The 20694-nt window shown below is 38.9% G+C and overlaps 1 protein-coding gene across 3 annotated transcripts in view; it reads left to right on the top strand.

Moving 5' to 3' along the window:
* The window catches only part of LOC118561975 (ephrin type-A receptor 6-like), a 40137-nt gene extending 22217 nt beyond the window's left edge, over positions 1-17920 (top strand). For 2 of the 3 annotated variants that reach the window (XM_036134234.1, XM_036134235.1), the window contains exons 7-8: positions 14162-14317; positions 17502-17920. In XM_036134234.1, coding sequence (XP_035990127.1) covers positions 14162-14317; positions 17502-17854 — 509 coding nt within the window. In that variant the 3' untranslated portion in view covers positions 17855-17920. The remainder of the gene's footprint in view (positions 1-14161; positions 14318-17501) is intronic. The other variant, XM_036134236.1, reaches the window with a different exon arrangement.
* The last annotated feature ends 2774 nt before the right edge of the window (positions 17921-20694 follow it).

Genomic DNA, 20694 nt, shown 5'->3' with positions numbered 1-20694 from the left:
AACCCTCTTTCATCCCTGCCTGACTCTTGTAATTAAGGCAGTAGCTAAATTGAGCCACACTGCGTGATTACAATTACAGTGCCCTCCCTGTTTCTTACCAGATTTCTGCAGACTTACAGCAGTCTCGGCTGGCTGGGGTGAAATTTATGTAGTACCCCTGTGGAGATGTAGTTGCTTAGGGTCTTGCAGCTCAAACACTCATTAGTAGCTGATATGTAGGACAGTCTGTAATATCTTCTTTATTTGCTCCTCGGGTGTAATTTTTCTTCTTATCTTGATCTCTTTTATCTACTTTTTATCTATTTTTTGACTCTCTTTCACACTCAATCATACCAAGTTAAACAACGCTGAAGTCTGTCAGGAGAGATTATCTGTAAGAAGGCAGCTTAGGAGCAGCCATCTCATGATGTCTCCTGTATACGTCCCAAATCTATGCTCTCCCTGTGCGCACTCTTCTGCTGACAGTGGTGGCTTCTCTTGATAGTTCAGTAGTTGCAACACCCTAGGCTATCTTGGCAGCTACTATATGCCAGTAAATTGTGCAGTTGTGACCCACTTAGCACTGTGAAAACAATGTGACAGATACCTTAGGCAATTGCAAATGTGTTGTCGGTGTAGAGTGCAAAGTTGATTCATGATTATTGGGATTATTGTACTTCCAAAAACTATTCCTTATTATGTCACAGATGGATGGAAGGAAAGTAAATTGTCAATAATTCAATTTATACCAGTATACAGTTGATTGATTTAAGGTAAAATTCTGCTATTCCCAATACAACTTGGCCATAAACGCTTTTCCCAAAGGTAGACATATGGGTCTGGTATGGTCTGTATATTTTGATACACTGTCAACAGCCCGATTTACCGCTGACAGGTATGTGGAAAAACTTGTAAAAAATGTATTTCTTTCTCATGCTGCAGTTTGATTCAGTCATTTTGGCATAAACAAACGTCCGATGAATCGCAACACGCTGTCATGTATTTTGTTGTTGAAGCAGGGCCAAAATGCAAACAGGAGCTTGGACAGATCATGGTGGAGGTTTACTAAAGAAATCTTACATAAAATACACAATGAGAGCAGGCCATGAAGCATGGCAAAGTAACGGGTGGAACAGATTTACAGAGAAAAGTGGGGAGAAAGACAATGGATACAGGTAAGCTAATGAAAGGTATTTGAAACAGAGGAAGGTGGAGAGAAACACAGGGAAACTGAGTTATGGTGAATTATTACCTCAGAGAGAACAAAACTGAACACAAAGGAAACTACACACCCAGGGGGAAACATACTTACACTGATCGAGAGGAGGAGTTTAAATACAGTGAATACAACACAAGACATAAGTTAGAATCTAAACCTGAAGGAATGAGGTGTAATTTCAACACTTAACAACAATGAATGTACATAAAAGAACTGAACATGGCAAGACCATTCAGTCAAAAATAAGCAAATTATCAAAACAGAATGTCAATGACACGAACCAACAAAAGTAGAGCTATAAAAGTAGTGCAGATGAAGAGTAGCTATGGAGCTATGGGAGCTCCATGGGTTTTTCTTGAGGGATTAACTGCACTGTGAAAATGTTTTCCTTAAGAAACAGGCAAGAAAAAAAACCCCACAAAAAATAAAGAAGACAAATGACTGAAACTGCACTTAAAATAAATTAGGTAATTTATCAGCTGATCAAATTTTTAAGACCATTATCTACAAAATTTAAAATGAGTGCATGAATTTGGCTTTCATTTAATGTTGTATCAGGACAAACACAGTAAGTATGGAGGGTCAAAGGGGACAATATTAAATAAATAAATATATCATGAAATAAATTAATTCAAATATACCATGAAATAATGAAATGTAAAATTAATTAAATAAATGCACAATTGAATGTCCCATTAAATCATTAAATCTATCATGAATAGTACCATGAAATAAATAAATGTGCCATGAAATAATGAAATATAACATGAAATAAATTAACATAACATGAAATAAATGTACAATTAAATATGCCATTGAATAATTAAATGTACAATTCTTTATTTAATATATAATTTGATAATAACATGTACCATTCAATTATGAAATATAAAATTAAATATCTAAATATGCATTTTAAATTATGACATTAAAAATTTTAATTACATTATTAAATATTTTTTTTTGAATATACATTTCATTATTTCACTCTTGTGTGTGTCCAGTCTGGCAATGTGGAAATAAGAATTGTTGTCATAATGCCAAAAATAGCCCAACAGATTTTACTGTTGGGCTAGAGCGGAGCACTATGGCGAAAGCAGAGCCTTTCTGCTTTCGCCATAGTGCTCCATTTGATTAAGTTATATGCAAGGAGCTATGTTAGATTTTATGCTGGGACTATTTCATGTTAATTGGACACTGAAATGTGTAAGACGAAAAAAGGGGAGAGAAACAGATGAGACAAAATGCTAAAAGGGAGAAAATGTGAAAGAGAAAGAGGAGAGGGAAGGGAGAGAGCAATATAACATCCTCTGAGTCTGCTTCAACACCTGCAAAGAGAAAACCAAACGATAAAGTATCACAGGTACAAATAACCAATGCCTTGATACCATCACTGAAGAAAATACAGTATGATTTAATATGAAATATATAAAGTGAGAGCTAAAGATAATAATAGGTTTTTTTTGTATAGAAGTCAATATGTAAGTACCTGAATCCAAGCACCTGTAGGTGTTTGTGAGAGAGCACTTGTGTCTGTAAGGTTTTTCCATAAGAAAAATGCTCAATAGTGTTTGGGAGGAGCCAAAGACCTGCCCCCCAGAGCACCAAGGCAGATGCCAAGGGAACCAAAACCCCAGATGCCGAAAGGACCCCCTGAGCAAAGTTGCCAAGAGGGGCCAACACGGAAAGATGCCTCCCCCACCTGAGGGAGATTGGCCCCAAGGAACCCCCCAACAGCCAAAACGCCAAAGCCACCGGGAGACATGGGGTTGAGCCTGTGGGCTCCGCTGGCAGCCAGCTATGCCGGAGTGGATCCAGCCATGGACCCCAGGGACTCGAGGCCCAAGTGAGCCCTGCCAGAGACACGGGGGACCAGGCCCTCAAAGCAGCCACCATGAGCGAGCCGGCACCCACCCGAGCATCCAGCCCCAGACACCGAGGACCACCAATGCACCAGTGGGCCAAGGCGGCAGCCAACGGAGGAGAGCAGGACGACGGGGGCAGGCTCCATCCTTAGTCAAGACCTGAGATGTCACAGGAGAGGGGATGGTCCAAACCCAACCTGGTAAATAGACAAACAGAAAACAACATACAGAGTGGCATTCACACGTTCCCACCCTAGTGCCCCCATGAACATGCAAATACTTGCACAAAAAATGGGGACTCGGTACACACACTCACTCCACACATCCAATATTCACTGGCATTCCAGAGGGGTATCCAGCCCCCAGACCCGGGAGGTGAACCCCAACATCAAAATGGTGGGCACAGTCCACCCCAACGCCACCTCCAGAAGATAGCCCCATCCACCCTACCCAGAACCCTGAATGTCTAAATGTGAATAAGGGCAGAGGAAGCCACAAGGGGTGAGGCCTACGAAATCACACTGATGTCTTACCCCCTACCCCCCTAATTAATTCCCTACATATGTGTGTTGTGAGTATGTTATAAATGAAAGTGTCTAAGATGTATAATAAAAGAGGTCAAGGACATCACCAGACAGCACGTCCTACATGTGTGGCAGCGTGATGGAACGGGCAGAGGGAGGTGAAAAGAGATGATTGGGCAGCTCCCCCGCTGACTCCAATTACCATAGATATGAGTGAGAAGCTGAAGTTGGAAAGTGCATGTCCCTATAGTAATAGATATACATATACACCCAGGTGACGTCATTTAACGTGCTTGTGGTTATCTGATCAACAGGAAATATTTAGAGGAATAAGATAAAGGAAGGCAGATAATTAAGAAAGTGCAGAGAGTGAGAAGGGGTGAAAGAAAAAGGATACAACCCATAATCCAAAAACCCAGCCGTGACTAACCAACATACCGTGCAAACGAGTTGCTGAGCTTTACATACATTTAATTTATCACCGTATTCAGTTCTATTCTCTTTCAACAATTGTCACATGCTTTAAATTCAACCGTTGGGCTGCTAATAAAGCCACGGAGTGACCTCCCTATCCCTGAACAGCTGACCATTGATATAAAGCTTATCTACAGTCACTGTAGCTCTGACTTCCTCAGCCATGTATTTCTTCCTAACTTGGAATAATTCTTGCCTTCGATCAAGGATTTCCTTTGGAAACTGGTCATTGACGCTGAAATTCTCCTCACCCAGTGTGTTTTATTGTGAAATATGAAACAATTGTTAATATTTAAACCTCACTTTGTTAAATTATTGGCTTGTTCTTACTTGGGTGGATTGAACTGATATTATGTATATGCCACCATTTTTACTTACGCACAGCTCTCGCGAGATCCCAGCCGCTCGTGTCCCTCATTTCTTCACTCTGTATTTATTCCATGGCGTTGCTCATGAAATCATTTAAACTGTTACCTTCACCCATCAAACTCAGTGGGCGGGATTAGGGAGATCCTGATGCCTGATAGGGGGCTTCACACTGAGCAAGATAACAAGACAACTTCTTCCTGGTTGAATTGACTCTGAGGTCAATATTTTTACTGTACAGTGCAGAAAAAACTTGGAATTTGTTTACCACACACTGGCTGAGCAACTCCAGCCTCTACGTAAATATCTCTAAAAAGTCTGTGAGAGAACATTAGCTGATGTTAGCAAGTGGGCGGGGTTAATGTTGAACCTGTCTGTCACAGCTTCCCCCACACCGGATCACAGCGAGCTCTCTCGTTCCTTCATGCTGTTCCTGGCTCGGTGGGAATGGGGCTCACCCCCTCCTTGCCCCGCCTCGCGGCTCACTATTGTGCCCACGTGCAGCTGATATGGGTTAATGAGGGTGTTGGAGTCCTGTCTGCTCTCTAGATACTTCTTCCCACTGTCCAGAAACATGACTGTTAGGTTAACTGGTCTCGCTAAATTGGCCTTAGGTGTGATTGTGAGTGTGTGTGTGTGCATGGTTGTTTATCCTGTGTGTGTTATGTAGCAAACAGGCTGGGAAACTGACATCCAAGGCAGACATGATGTTAAAAAGTTAAAAGGTTTGTTATCAAAACTCAGGATGAGAATAAGAGATCTTCTGCAGGAGCAAGCAGATGTCCAGGCAGAGGTAAGAGCTGGCCTGCTCACTGCAGACTAAACAGCCAGGATAGCTTGAACTGAGACTGAGACTGTAGAACAGGCTTGGTTCTTGCACAGACTGAGAAAGACAGATAAATCCAAGGGACAAGACTAGGCTTGTAGTTGTAGGAACAGTCCAGGTTATGCTCACTAACGCAGAAGCTCAGGTAGATTGCCGACAAGGTCTTAGCAAGGCAGGAAACATCATCATGGTCAGAACGAGATAACAGGCATTAAAAAACGCTGGACATCTACTCATTACAGCTTTCAGTAACCTACCGCTGCTTTGTTGTCTTCTGCAAGCTTAAAAAGAGCATAGAACAAGTGCATGGAATGAGGTTGATTGCAGAGCAGCGGGGAGGCAGGGTCCATAAGGCTTAATTATTACAGAGCATGGGACAAGTGGCAGGATGAAGACAGCAGTCAGGCCCGATAGTGACAGTGTGTCTCTGCGTTGCCCTGTGAGCGACTGGTGACCTGTCCAGGGTGCACACTGCCTCTTGCAATGACTGCTAGAGATAGGCAGCTGGCCCTCCGTGAACCTAGACGGATAACCCGGTGTGGAGATCAGAATGGATGAGTAACTACGGCAGCTAGTGCACCATTCTGCAAGGCATGAAGCTAGACAAGAGAATGGAAAAAATTCCAAAACTCCACAAATTCACAATTTCTTCTGCTGCACGATTAGGAACAGCATCCGTTACAGCATGCTCAATTGTTTGTCTGAGCAAATTCATGAATGTATTCAATAATCAATATGAAAACAAATCTGCTGTGGAATTTGCAAACAACATCCACCATCGCATAATAGTTAAAAAAAGCAGAGTAAAATAACAACACAGCGTGGCCCTATAATCAATTATTTACTGCTTTAACGGTTTATGTCCAATTTTTTTTTTGATGAATAATTTCCATGTTCCTGTCAAGGTTTATGCCATTATAAAGATATGCACTTCAACAGTAGTTGCAGGAAGTTTAGGCGTGAACTTTCGGTGACTTCTGCTTTCTCCTCGTTTTCATTTTGGAACACTGCTTCAAAGGGTGCTGTGATCAAAGCTGTCTGAGAGGCAGCATGGGGAAAAAAGCAAAAGAGGGAGAGAGGGAGCGAGAGGATGAGAGAGCCAGATAGAGAATAGGGAAAACCCCAACGCTCCCAAATATAAGCAGAGCTCGGTACTAACACGTCCATCTTTCCCTCCCAGCTGCCGAAACAAAGGCATTGGGGCTTATCAAACCCGGCTTTCCACCCCAACAGCATTCCACCAGACTGTTCTGACATCTCAATCATGCACTTTATTATTATTCTATTGCTTTCCTTCAGTGTCAGTCACAAGAGGATTACTCAGAGATGGGGTGGTTATATCATGACCTAGATAAGGCAACATCATAGAGCTGATTCTATTTGTTCCACATCCTTTCGTCACGGCACCACATTCAAAAGGATGCAGTGAAATGCAGGGGGAAGCTAATAGAGATGTCTTTTCAAATTCTATTAGAATCAGTGCAGATACTCTGCAAAAAATTAAAAAAAGATCCACCAGTCGCATGTAAAACCAGACTAAACTGAGAAATTATGAAATTATTAGTAATTCTGGGTTTCTGCACATTGATTGTATGTAATTCATACCTCTGCATGATATTTATCCTATTATTGTTTATTTAATGGTGGGGAAGCATTAGGTTTTTGCGGGACACGATAGAAATATGTCTATTTTTGCTCGAAATCCAAAGGTACAATGCTTCCTCCATGACTACAAACTCCTGACCTTAAATTTAAGGGGAGGTAGAATAGGAAATGAGGGAATCGATAATGTCTTGGTTGTGTTTGAGCTACTGTGCCCCTCTTAGGTCCATTAAGGACTGTGTTTACTTGGGCCTCTAACTCAGCACAGGCAGACTACAACATATCTCATTCTCTGTGAACTTCCCATCTGCATATCAAAGCTGAGAGACCAGGCAGGGTAAACATACTCCCTGGCACCATCTGTTTCTGACAACGTAAAGCCAAGAGACAGCTTATAACCTTGGACAGTGCACTCAAAATTACCTACGATGCATTCTTGATAAATACACAAGTGATGTTCTTTGATGGACCTCTTCTTTGTAGGGTAACCTGCTGAGACTCGAATTTTAGTGGAGAAACTCAAGCTGGGGTCAAAAGATGAGTCACACAGTTTGAAATACCTCAACATGACCGTTTAATCCTTCCTATTTTTAGTTACGTGGAGTCTATCATAAACTGAAACATCACGGGGAAACACTAAAACTATTTGTGGATGAGGCTAAATGTTTTATTGCCCCTGTGGTTGAAACTAAGCACATCAGACCACTGATGTGTTGTGTGTTGATTTCATCATGCGATGCAAAAGGAGGCTGAGGCTTTATTTTTTTTATAAACCGGCAGATACCAAAGCAGACCTGGAGCATGAGGGGGATCCACTAGCTCTGCCATTAAATTGAAACCTAATCTATCATCATCACTGTTACAAGGTGTGGATGTGGAGTCATGTTTTCAAAGTGAAAAAGCTTTTAGCTCATCCAAATTAGCATCAGAATTACATGACGTGAAGAAAAATGATGAAACCTCTATAGTCGAATTGAGCACCAACATCTGTGAATGTGTCTGAGTGTTTTGTGGAATGTTTCACAATGTTTTGCAGACATTTGCTGATGAAAAATGACTTCTGTTCAGGTACTTTTGTTGCCAAGGGTTTCTGACAGTGTTTCAATCATCTTTACTGACTGAGGAGTCAGAAAACAACGAGAACGTGGCTAGAAATGTGAGAAACATCTCAACAAAATACACCACTTTTAAAAGCACGCGTGTTGTCCAAAAACTAATCCGTTTTGGGTTTTTTTTCTAACCCATTTAGTCAGCACTGCATCATTCTGTTTCATTTTATGTATTTGTTTGGCCATGATGGATAATTAGATTTGAAGAATAAAGAAGTATTACTGTTGACAGACTGCTGTATAATATAGGCCTACTATATGTATTTTCTTTAACTGTACTAGAGAGAGAGTGATTTTTTTAAAACTTGTTTTTGTGAATAAATAATGTATTAACTACTTTCAGGGTGGAAGGACGAATTTACCCATTATAACAAAAAAGTGTTTCTGAGCAGGATTACCAACTAAATAGTCATCCTGAAAACGTTTTAGCTTACTCTCCACCACTCAAACGTTTGGTGGAGTATACCACTTATTCAGGGAAACAGCAGTATAAAATGAACAACAAAAACAGGATGAAAAACAAATATATTGCTTTTTTTTATCTTTATGCAAGTGTTGATTATCTCTTTTAAAATGTATGAAACACATATACATTTCCATCATCATCTTTGATTTTCTTTTTAATTTGTGTAAGGGATCTGAACACCTCACTCTTCTTGATCCACTCAGTGGGGACTCTGGTTTGCATTCAGGGTCCACAAACTCCCCCTCTTTAGCCAGAGACATCTTGGTGGGTTCTTTCTGACATTAGAGACTGATTCTGGGGTCCACTTCTTGGTGGACCCCAGAATCAGAGACCCCTTCTTCTCTGATTCTGATGCTAAATCACATTTTGAAACAGGGCTGGGCCTTTATTCTATTGTTTTATCGTTATCTTGAAAAATTCCTTGTTGTGATAAGACTTTAGATTTATCTCGACAAATATAAAATCCAACTAGTGGTGTCTGAAAAACCCCTTATCTACCACTATTGTCAGGATTGTTATTTTTGCTATTTTCTCCACTGTTGGTTTATTGAGAGCGTTAATAAATATCAATACATTTAAAAAAAAATTATTAAATACAGTTACTTTGTGCAGTTTGGTATTAAAAATCGCACTTCATTGTGTAACTAGAGTCCTGATGAAAAATATTTTGAGTTGTCTTTCAATATATGTTACATTTTTAATTGTTTTAAAGGACAGTGTTAGTGTTTGTTGGGCAATCATTGACATGCAGTCAAAGCCACACGGTTACCCAAAAAACACTGCATGAAGCTGTAGGTTCTCTTTTATTACTTTTATCGATATCACACCACTACCACAATACATTGGGACAAAATTTAAAGTCCATATCGCTCATCCCTGTTTATAAAATGGTCATAACTCTCAGCACAAATTAAATCAACTCTCTTTACAAAGCCATCTGATAAACCCAGATCAGTTTCATGAATGTAGTGCTGAATCATCTAACATCTCAGGGCTCTATTGATATGGAACAGGACCATGATCTTCATTATGATATGATAATGAATAATCCCACCTGCCCACTCAGGACTTGTGGGCTCATGGCTGGTACTTGGTGCTGTATGCTTCTGACTCTGAGGGACTACGAGACAAAAATTCCCAGTTATGTGGTGTTGCATCATACTATTATTTAAACTATATAACATTACATTATGCATCTTAACATTACAAAAGTCAATGAACATTTCAAAAGTCGATGAAAAGTCAAAGTTCAACATCTTTCCTTAGCAATTTCATTGTCCTAATTTGACGTTTCAGAGAGCGAGAGAGAGAGAGAGAGAGAGAGAGAGAGAGAGAGAGAGAGAGAGAGAACAACGGCCATGAGTCCAGCACTCCAGTAATTGTTCCGTTCCTTCCGATTAGCCACTCTGAGCTGCTTTACACAATGAACAGCCAACAATCCCCTGCCATCTCAATGCAATAGTTTCCACCCGGGTTTTCCAGCCCTGCCTCTAACTGTGTTCCTCCAGTTCCTGATACTTGCACCTTAGTCTCCAGACATGTGTAAATATATATATATATATATATATATATATATATATATATATATATATATATATATATATATAAAACTGCCTTTGAATGAAACTAGTTTATCTTTTTGTGCGCATTTTGGGGAGCCAAAGTTTGTAATTTTGCAGTTGTTTGTTTAGAAGTTGTTGATTAAGGCAGTAGGAAGCTTCTAAACTTAACAAATAATATAAACACTCATACATGACTTGAGGTCCATTAAAACGTGTGTACAGTTTCTTTTCAATATTTTAATTTAAAACTTACCATTTGCAAGTCTTAGTTTTAGTTGAAAGGCAAACACAAAAACAATTTACATAAATGTCTCTTCCTTCATGTATGTGTACTAAATGTCCATGGATGCAATAAACAAGCCGCAAGTGGAGCATTGGACAAATTTTCCCTTATTTACTCTCAAGTCTTGGTTTGATTCCAGGTCCTCAGTTTATTTATGTGTTTCTTATGTTATCAAGAGGCAGTGCTCATTCGCCTACTTGCACAGTTTTTGCACAGTTGTGCACAGTTTTCTCACACAAACATGGTTAGTGCTTAGCTCAGCCAAAGTCACACTGCGTTGACTATCCTCCATGGGAACAAGAATACATTTCTGTTCCTGTGGCCCCGTACATAAAGCAGGTGAAGAGAATAAATCAATGGGTTTGATATGTTGGATGAATTTAAACGTTAGGAGTGTCTCCCAAAATCTACAGGGATTTAAAGTTTCAATGCTGATCGCATGGTGTGGTTTTGACCACAATCCCCATCATAAAAGTAACCTAATCTGTGTGTGGAAAGCTTTTTTTAGCTGGAGATATTTTAGTGTGCTTTTTTAACCGGTTTAGATATATCTACAAGATATACTTACTCCTAAAGATATACTTTCTCCTGCTGCTCACAGCAGCAGGAGAAATAGCTCCTGGCTTGTTATATGGAATTTTGGTTTTGTTCTTACACTGGTTTTACCATATTTCACCTGGAGACTTAAACTTAAAGTAGACATTTTGTGTCAGTTTTCCACAAGTTGACGCCATTTCTTGATGCACTAAAAATATTATGCAAGCTTTTGGGAATACTCTTCTCTAAACTATTTTTACTGCCCTTTTCCTTGTTTAGTTTTTTCCAGTGGCTTTGTTGCACAGCACTTATTAGACTTATCAGAACTCAGAAAGATAAGAACGTTGTAAATTTACCAAAGTTAGGAAAGTTCTTTTGGGTCACTTCCAAACACTGACAAATTCCAACATTACCAGTTCGAAAAGTTTTACATGACTGTAAGTTGTTCAGTTGTATCATCACTTGGCCATCGCTTAAAACCTTTGCCTCTCTGACAAAATAAATGTGTTAGGGTTTCCAGTTACAGCCCAGGAACCACCAAATGTTAAGGCTGCAATGAATTGGGAGCTGCTGGAATACCAATGTGTTGACTGTATTCACACGTCCGACCGGAACTGTAAATGTGTATTTGCACGTATGTCGGTGAATCCCTGTCTTGAATTCCTCAATTATCATCCAAACTAACAGAAGTCTGATTAATTGTTTATAACTGAGGCAGACTGGGAGAAAACAAAGTGACCCACACTAGTTTCTCTGGGTGTTAAATTCTTGCATCGCATTTCCTGTCCAGTCGCTGGCACGTTTGTTTGCTACTTTTGTAATTATCATGCCTCCCACACGCATACAGTGTTTTCTTATACAAATCTCCCTCCCATAAAATTCCCAGAAATTAAATAATAACTGTTATTGCTTCACTTTTCATTGCTGAGTTAAGTTAGGTAAGATAGGAGTAAGTATATGTTATGACATTTTCCATCGTCTGATAAGTCTTAAAGAAAAAGGCAACAGAGACTAAAGCAGGAAGGCAAATGGAAGAGGAATTGTACTGAGAGGAAAGCCGGGGGGGGGGGGGGGGGGGGGGGGGGGGGACAAGAAAAAGTGAAAATGGAGCAAGAGCTAAATTGTATGAAATATTGAAAAGATAAGGAAAATTGATGGAGAAATAGAAATGGGAAGGTAAAACTGTAATCAGGGAATTCAAAAGCAAAGCTGTTTCTGGATGGGAAATAGAGAATACCCCGCTAACCTGAATTAACGCAAGAGTATAAGGTTCAACTGTAAATATCTTTATGCTTCCATTAATTTACCTAAATAAAGTTCCATACTTTCTCTCCGGTTTTGAGATATTATATATATTATCCTATAATGAAAAGAAATGAGCTCCAGGCAGCCATCATTATTACTGTTCAAACTTGGTCTGTGGCTTTTGATCTTTCATTTATCATCATTGTTATTCAATCCTCATTTCAGTTTTTTTTTTTTTTTTTTTTTTTGCTTCCTAGCGTATAATGAGGACAACACTTTAGTGTGCTTCGGTAAAGAAAGGGCTGAGTCAAAAGACAGAGGTTTAGATTTATGATAGTTAGAGACTGTGTGAGGTAAATTAAATCCTTGGTAAAAGCATCTGAAATGAGCCTCCCTGTACACAAGTTATAGGTGCTTTTAGACTTATGATGTCTTTAATTTTGTTTTTTTTACTTAAAAACATGTTAGCGAGCTGTGAATCTAAAATTTAACCATGCAATAGAAGGATATGCCAATTTAAATCAATTATATGGATTCATTACATAGAGTAAAATATTTCAAGTTTTCATCAATTGTATTTTTTTTTTTTTACAATTATGGCTTACATATAATTAAACCCTAAAATTGAGTGTCTCATAAAATTATAAATCCAATAAATGAAAATATGTTAAAACAGCCTTCTGAATAAATGATCTTCATGGTTGGGGCTCCCTTTTGCATGAATTACTGCATCAGTGTGGCGTGGCATGGAGGTGATCAGCCTGTGGCGCTTAGAAGGTGCAGTGGAAGCCCAGGTTGCTTCGATGTCAACAGCATTGTTGGATCTGGAGCCTCTCGTCTTCCTCTGGACATTACCTCTATAGAGTCTCTATGGGGTTCAGGCCAGACGGGTTTCCGCGCCAATCAAGTACAGTAACACCATGGTCATGGAACCAGCTTTTGGTGCCTGTGCCAGTATGGGCCGGAGCCAAGTCCTGCTGGAGAATGAAATTAGTATCTCCATACAGCTTATAAGCAGAATTAAGCGAGACGTGCTCTAAAATTTCCTGGTAGACTGCTGGGTTAACTGCAGACATCAGAAAACATAGTGGACTTTACTACTGAGAGACAGCCCGGATCTTTTTCTCCTGTCTAACTGGTTCAGGAGCTGTTTGATACAAAGAATACAACATTTTTAGCCCAAGGGTAGGGTTCTTCTGTGCTGACTGCAGCCTCAGTTCACTTCCCCAATTTTCTTAAAGGTATGTTACTCAAGAATCCTCTCCAGGCTGCGGTTATCCCTGTTGCTGGTGAACCTTCTTTAACCACACTTCTTCCTTTTATTCAACCTTCTATGAGTATGCATGTATAGAGCCTTCTGTGAACAACCAGCTCCTTTAGCAATGACCTTTTGACACTCAACCTCCTTCTGGAGGGTGCCAATTACTATTTTCCGGGCATCTGTCAGGTCAGCAGTCTTTCTCATGATGGTGTAGCCCACTGACCCAGACTAAGGGTAGTAGTAGTGTTATTTTAAATCCATTACTTTTTCATGATTTTATTTAACCAAAAACCCAACTAGGGACAAATGTTGCAAATTGTACTTTGGCTTTAAATGTTAAAGTGTATGGACTTTTTTTAAAACTTAAGGCTTCTTCTCAAACAAATAAATGCATTCACTTTAAAAAGAATGTGTAGGTGTTTTAAGTTAATTAGCTGATTAGGGTGTGACACCACAAGTTTCTGATATTTAACTGTTTGACAATATTCTAATTTTCTAAGACACAAAGTGTGGGTTTTCATAATCTGTAACCTGTAATCGATAAATTCACAAAAGTTAAAGACTTGGCATATTGCACTCAAAGTATAATGAATCTGATATGTGTGTTTTACTCTCTGAAATGTTTTTTCTGAGATTTTTTCTTTTTAACTTTTTTGCCAAATTCATATTTTTGGAGCCAAACTTGCATGCTAGCTTTGTGCCTCTAACTTACCGAGCCACTAAGTGGGTACTTGTCATCCATAGTACTTTACCGCTAGATACGAGGTGGGCTGATGGAGAAGTACTTATCTGAGGAGGCCTACCTTTTTCCTAACAGTCTTCTTTTGTATTTCTTCTCTCCAGCTTGTAAACCTGGCTACTTCAAGGCGTTTGCTGGGAACACTAAATGCTCCAAATGTCCTCAGCACAGCTCCAGCCATGACCAGGCAGCCACAATCTGTCACTGCAATAAAGGCTTCTACAGAGGTGTCAAAGACCCTTCCTCGATGGCCTGCACAAGTGAGTAGAAATTAACGGAAAAACTAATAATAAAAGAAACATTTGACGTTGCACCCATCTGTCAGACGGGAAACACTTTAGGCTTTATTTTAAACCACATTACTTTTGTGTCCAGTAGTTGGAGAGACTGGCTTTGTGTTATACAGTTTTTTTGCAACATGGCTTTGCGCTGTGCACCATGTTACAGGGGGATGCACTCTGTATCAAAGCCATTCTACCCATTAAAAATCACATGACCCTAAAACCATAATTATTCTTATATATCCTATGATTTTTAACTGCTGTAAAAAAAAAGGCATCACTGAGTATCAGCAAACTTAACGTGCCGGACAAAATTCTTGCCTGTACATAACCCTACTTTACAACAAAGTACAGAAGTCTTTAATACTACCACGTCTTGTTAATGACAATGTAACAAGCAATGTTCTTGTAAAGGTTCTATGTTTTATTAGCAGCAAATAACTTTAATATTTGTAAGTGATTGGGTTCCTATTATGCATGCTGTCATGTCTCATTATATAGTATAAAATGGTTGCATGCAACCATACCGGTTTTGCAAACCAAAACAATGTGTTGCAGCAGAAAAACATGGTTATTTACAGGCCAGTTGCAAAATCTGTTTTATATTTTCCGAAATTCAGTTTTTGTTTTCCCCTAGATTCAGCTTTTACGGTTTTTCTTCCTCTTACATCCAGATTTAAAAATATAGCCTTAGTTTTCACCTAAAGAATGTTTAAGCAGTTATCAGATGGATGGAATTTCAATTATTTAATTTGAAATAATCATTAGAATTATTAGAAGTCACTACTTTTAATAAATATTGATGAATTTAAAAAAGTTAAAAGCTCTATCCTACATCCAATACCATTAAAAATTAAGTATTCAAAAATCTAAAGTTCAGCCATAACTGATTCATACCTCTCAGGGATTTAGTTTTAAATTGATATTTTAACTTTGTAACCATTTCTTTCTCTGACTGTACTAAAATATTAACATTCTGGAGTGACCTAGCTAGAGTCCTAAGCTGTATCTTACTGAGAATCTGTGGACAGACCTAAACATTAGTCACAAAAAAGAAAAATAATCCATGTGTTTTGTTAAAGGATGTATCTCACATATGTTTTTGACACAAAGAGACAGTGCTTTCATAAAAGATGAGTGATTCTCTTATGCAACTCAAATTCATGCTAAACAGCAAGTAATATGTTCCTCATAACTGTAATGATTATAAGTTACTAAACTCGTTCTCCAGTGACAAACTTTAGGACACCGTAAATTCTTGCAACTATTGGTTTGTTGAAAAATAACATTTTCTTTGGACTGCTTTAATGGTATTATGTTGCTACGACAGTTTAATTAAACCATGTGTTGTTGTACTGTTCCTTTTGGAGGAAAAGGACACAAATATCTGAGTCTTCAAAAGACACGTTTTGCTTGCTGATGATGTTTGCGTATGTTGTGTGACTCTGCCCTCATTTTCATCAGCAAAAATCCAAGGGCTCTAGTTAACTTCTATTTCTTCTCAAATGTTGAACAAACGTTGACGCCTAATCACAAACTGTGACACTTCCCTGCTTGCAACTTCCAGGGCTTCGCTTATATTCCTTATAACATAGTTTCAGCAAAGTGTCAGAAGCATGTCTCAGAAATGTGGGGTTCATGTTGTCGTGACAGCTTCATGCAGTTGCTGCAGATATTTTGGCTGATTTCAGTTATTTAATGGTGCCAGTCTCCACTTCCACCAGAACCTCAAGGTGCCCTGTTGGGTTGAGATCTGTGACTCTAGAGACCCTTGGATTAAACCAGCTTCAGATCATTTGAGATCTATGACCTGGTATTACGCAGCGGGAAGTGACCATCAGTGGTGGCTGTGGCTTGATGGGTTGAGTAGTTGTCTTGCAATTGGAAGGTTGTTGGTTTTATTCCAGCTTCCCCTTGTCACATGTCGATGTGCCCCTGGGCAAGGCACTTAACCACTGAGCCTACCGAGCTGCGTATCGGTGTATGAATGTGCTGCGGTGGTGTGACTGTGTTAAATTGGTGCTGCTAGAACATATCTTCTACACCATGACACCAGCGACCTGAACTGTTCAGACATGGTCGGATCGATCCAAGCTGTTGAGTGTTTTTTTTAGCTTTCTATCATATTGAAACATGCTGCCCACTCTTCTCTGACATAAATGACGTATTGTTGTACAAAACAACACTTGATAGGTGTAACGGTACACAAATATTTCAATTTGGTCAGTACTTGAGTTAAGTCATGGTTTGGTACATTTTACCAAATGGTGGCTGGATGGATGATTGATTATGCAACTACATAACCATTAGAAAATCCATTTGGTGATATTAAGACAATCCAGCTGTTTTGAAAACCACTCTGGTCAGAGGGACTAATCCTGATAAGTATGGCTCGGACTGGTTGTATTTCTGGACTTTAGCTAATATTTCTCCACTATTAGGGAGTTTTAAATTCACATCAATATAGTCTCTTTTTTGGAACATTTCTTTCGTAAACCTGAGAGACGGTTGCTTGTGAAAATATAAACAGAACTGCACGTTTAGAAATATCTAAACCAGCTGATCTGAAAACAATGTTTAAAGTTATTTTATATCATGTTTCCGCCCCATTAGTGATCCTCTGTTTAAACAAGCTTTTTGACACGGTTAAGAATATAATTTTTATTACAGGTCTTTAAGTTTTCACAGTCACTGAGTTATGCTTTGTGGTATCCAATGGTTTCAAAACCAGTTATAAATGGACTCATTAACAAGGGGTTGAAATTTCAGACATTTGTCAGTGAGAAATTAACGAGTTGCCTGATGGAACAAAACATTTCAAACTCAGCAAAAGCCTACCACCCACACAACTTCACACAGGCATTTAAAGACACGCTCACAACGCTCCACATTTTGTTGCCAAATGATATCATGGACAGCTTTGAAAACTAAAATAAAGATGAGGACTGGCTGATTATTATCTAGAAAAAAAGTAAGATTGAAACATATATTTATCATCAAACACCTACGCACTTATTTTAATTGCACATTATTTGCTAAAGAATTCAGTAATTGGCCCCTACCTTGTCATGTGAAGAGTATGTTTGGGATAAAGTATTTGTTTAATTAAAAGAAAGCAATTTCTAATAAATTGCTCTATTTTATTGTTTGCTTTTGCCTTCAGGGCCGCCGTCAGCTCCAAGAAATCTCGTCTCACTGATCAACGACACTGCTCTTTTCTTGCAATGGATGCCTCCCATCAACACGGGAGGAAGAAGTGACATCACCTACAACGTTCTGTGCCAACGATGTGATGGAGGTGACAGTATCGTGACCCAATGTGAGCCATGTGAACCAGATCTGAGATTTATCCCACGACCGCTCGGTATAACTGGCACCTCCGTGGCAATACTGGATTATGCGATTTATGCCAATTATACCTTCCATGTGGAGGCTGTGAATGGTGTCTCCGGACTGGGTGTGGCTCCACGATCACTGGCAAACGTTACCGTCAACACGCACCAAGCTGGTGAGTAGCAGAGCTGTTGTAATTTACAACTTTTTCCACATGACGGATATAAGGATTTAATGAAAGAATCAAAAGGCAAACTTACGCAGGCACGAGGAGCAAAAAAGGGGTAGAGTGATGGACCATGAGGCAGAATAAAAGAAGAAACCAGCAATGAGCAGTGAAAACCAGGGAACTTGTATGCAGAAGGAGGTTTGGAGAAAGGCATGGCAGAAAAAGGTGAGATCAGTCAGGTGGAGATGAGGAACAACTGATGCTAATGAAGGCAGAGTAACCTAAGGGGAGGAGAGAAATGCACTGTAGCTGAAGAGAGAAAAACACAAGGAAGGAATCTAACAGGGAATAATCACAAATGAACACACAAGAATGAACTAAGAATCTGATTCACAAGCAGATGAACTAAAATGGCAACAGCTAGAGAACAGAAACATAAAGAAACCCAAAACTCAAACACTTAGGGTCATGCAGCTCCACAGTGAGACCAAACAAAGTAAGAGGATTACAGGCAATTAAAAATAGCTCTAAAATTTTGATCCACGGAAAGCCTTTCCTTCAGTCTTGCATAGCTGTGCATTCTTCTGATGTGCAGCAGCTAGCATGCTGTGTGCTTCAAACTAGAGCAGCATTCGATTCTCCAAGTGCCTGAAGATTCCCACCCCTAGTAATCGCCACGAAACAATTGGAGATTTATGCTGTTTTGATCTGATTTCCCAGTGTTTTTAATCGCTTTCTGGACTCCAAGCATTGCAATGGGCAGAGCTATGTGTTTGGTGGACAGGTGGAAAAGTAACTTAGTGTTCACAAAAAAAATTAAAAATCCTTTTTTTTTAGTTTCCAGAAGTTCATGCTCATTCACTTCATCAGCCCAGCTGCGACAGATATGAATTTTTTGTTCATGAATTTGCAAAGGGTAACGTTATGGACTAAGAATGAAGCGGAGATGGGGAAGTGGTATGGAATTGGCCTTAATTTGTCTGCAACAGTCTCAACGGGCTTGTTCTGCCTGTCCAGCCATGCAGAGATGGGATTAAAAAGGTTTCTAAATTTTCAGGCCAGCAAAGTTGCATAAGTTTCCAAGAGTTTTAATAGTTAAAACAGATTTTAAATGGTAGCTTTTTATGTTCTTTATTTTACAAAGGGTAGTAGAACGTAAATCCCCTGCACTAGGTATGCTTAGTTTTTACTCCGATGGGTTAACATTGAATTGACCTTTAACTGCTTTACAATTTATATAATATTTAATCTGTGCTTCGTTATTTGATTCATACTTAAATAACGCTGTGTTTGCAACTTGAAACTGATATGCTACTAAAACCACCGTGTTGCTTCCCTGAGCACCCTGCCCCCCTCCTGACCAACCTTGTAGGTCCAAATAACAAGTCGATGTGTGAAACACACTCGTGACCCTTGAAGAGCTGACAGAGCCTCTCTGAGCTGAACCTAATTTTAATTAGCAGAACCCGACTGACCCAAGGTTTGCTGAGCCACGAGTTCACAAGGGATCATTGTCATGAGCTTGAATTAGCAAAAATAAAACACCTGAAGTTTAACCTTAGACTGAAATTTCAGGGACAGGGATACCGAAGGAATCGCTGATTAAGCAGGTCAATATGAAGGTGGGTTAATAGACTATTCCAGGGTGTTACATTAATATATATATATATATATATATATATTTGTGAATATTTTTTCCCCATTTCCCTGTTTAACATGAGATAGGGTCTAATCAATTCTCCATTTGTACTGAAAATTAATATAATACATATGTAACAGCGCCTTTTGTTGTCTAGCAACAACTCCTTTTTATTCCTTTTATTAATTTCTTGATAAAACAGCTTACAAAGGATGCCAAATGTTTCCAATGGTTAAACCTGAGCCAACACTTTTCATATTATTAACAAGTGTTAGACTGTTGGTCCAGGTTTAAAATATGGAGCATCTGATGGAAAATGTGCCTCTTTGGAAGCATACACTTTACCATGCGCCATGTCTAGTGAGTTGCTTTCCGCAGAAAGTTTTTAATCCGTCTGTATAGTGTTAAATAGTTACATTTGATATGATTGTCCTGACTTACTAAAGTGTTAATGATGGAACTGATTATAAGCTCTCAGCCAACATAGAAACCACCCACTGAATGTGTTATTTTTCCAATGAGGAAGACTCACATCCCACCGTGAGACTCTGGTGGGGCCAAATCATTTTTCAAACTCACACACTGTAATTTCTTCTCTCATATGCTGCAAGAAGCTTGCTATGAATAATAAATGCCCTAAAGAACATCCACCTTTTTTTAACATTGATCCATTCATTAGGCTTTTATTATGCAGCTGCTGGTAGCAATGGGGTCTCTAAGGTCCTCTCAGGTCCTGCTTGATGAAGTCAATGCCTGGTCGATATATATATATATATATATATATATATATATATATATATATATATATATATATATATAATATATATATTATATATGTGTATATATATATGTGTGTGTGTTTATATAAGTTTTGCTGCAATGTTTTATCCTTTAAACTATATTTAGACAACCTTTGTTGTCATGCAAGATGTCATTAAAGCAGTAGCTGCACTCTTTATTCTATCCCTACATTAAAACTGAACTTTTCATTCAACTATGCTCAATATAAGTGACCTTATCTGTCACTTTTTTATTTTGTCCATTTAAATAAATATCTACAGCAATCATTTCACAACTCAAGATTTACAAATATACTTAATTTCATACAGAGTGAAAATGATTTATTTGCATTTCTTGACACTTTGGTTTAGTTAAGTTTGCTTTACTTTTCTTTACTTTACATCAATGTAGTTTTCCGACAGCTTTGACAGGTAA

This window comes from Fundulus heteroclitus, unplaced genomic scaffold, assembly GCF_011125445.2.
Source record: "Fundulus heteroclitus isolate FHET01 unplaced genomic scaffold, MU-UCD_Fhet_4.1 scaffold_770, whole genome shotgun sequence".
NCBI classification, from domain to species: Eukaryota; Metazoa; Chordata; class Actinopteri; order Cyprinodontiformes; family Fundulidae; genus Fundulus; species Fundulus heteroclitus.
Note: the sequence above shows the minus strand (reverse complement) of the source record. Positions and strands in the feature narration are given on the sequence as shown.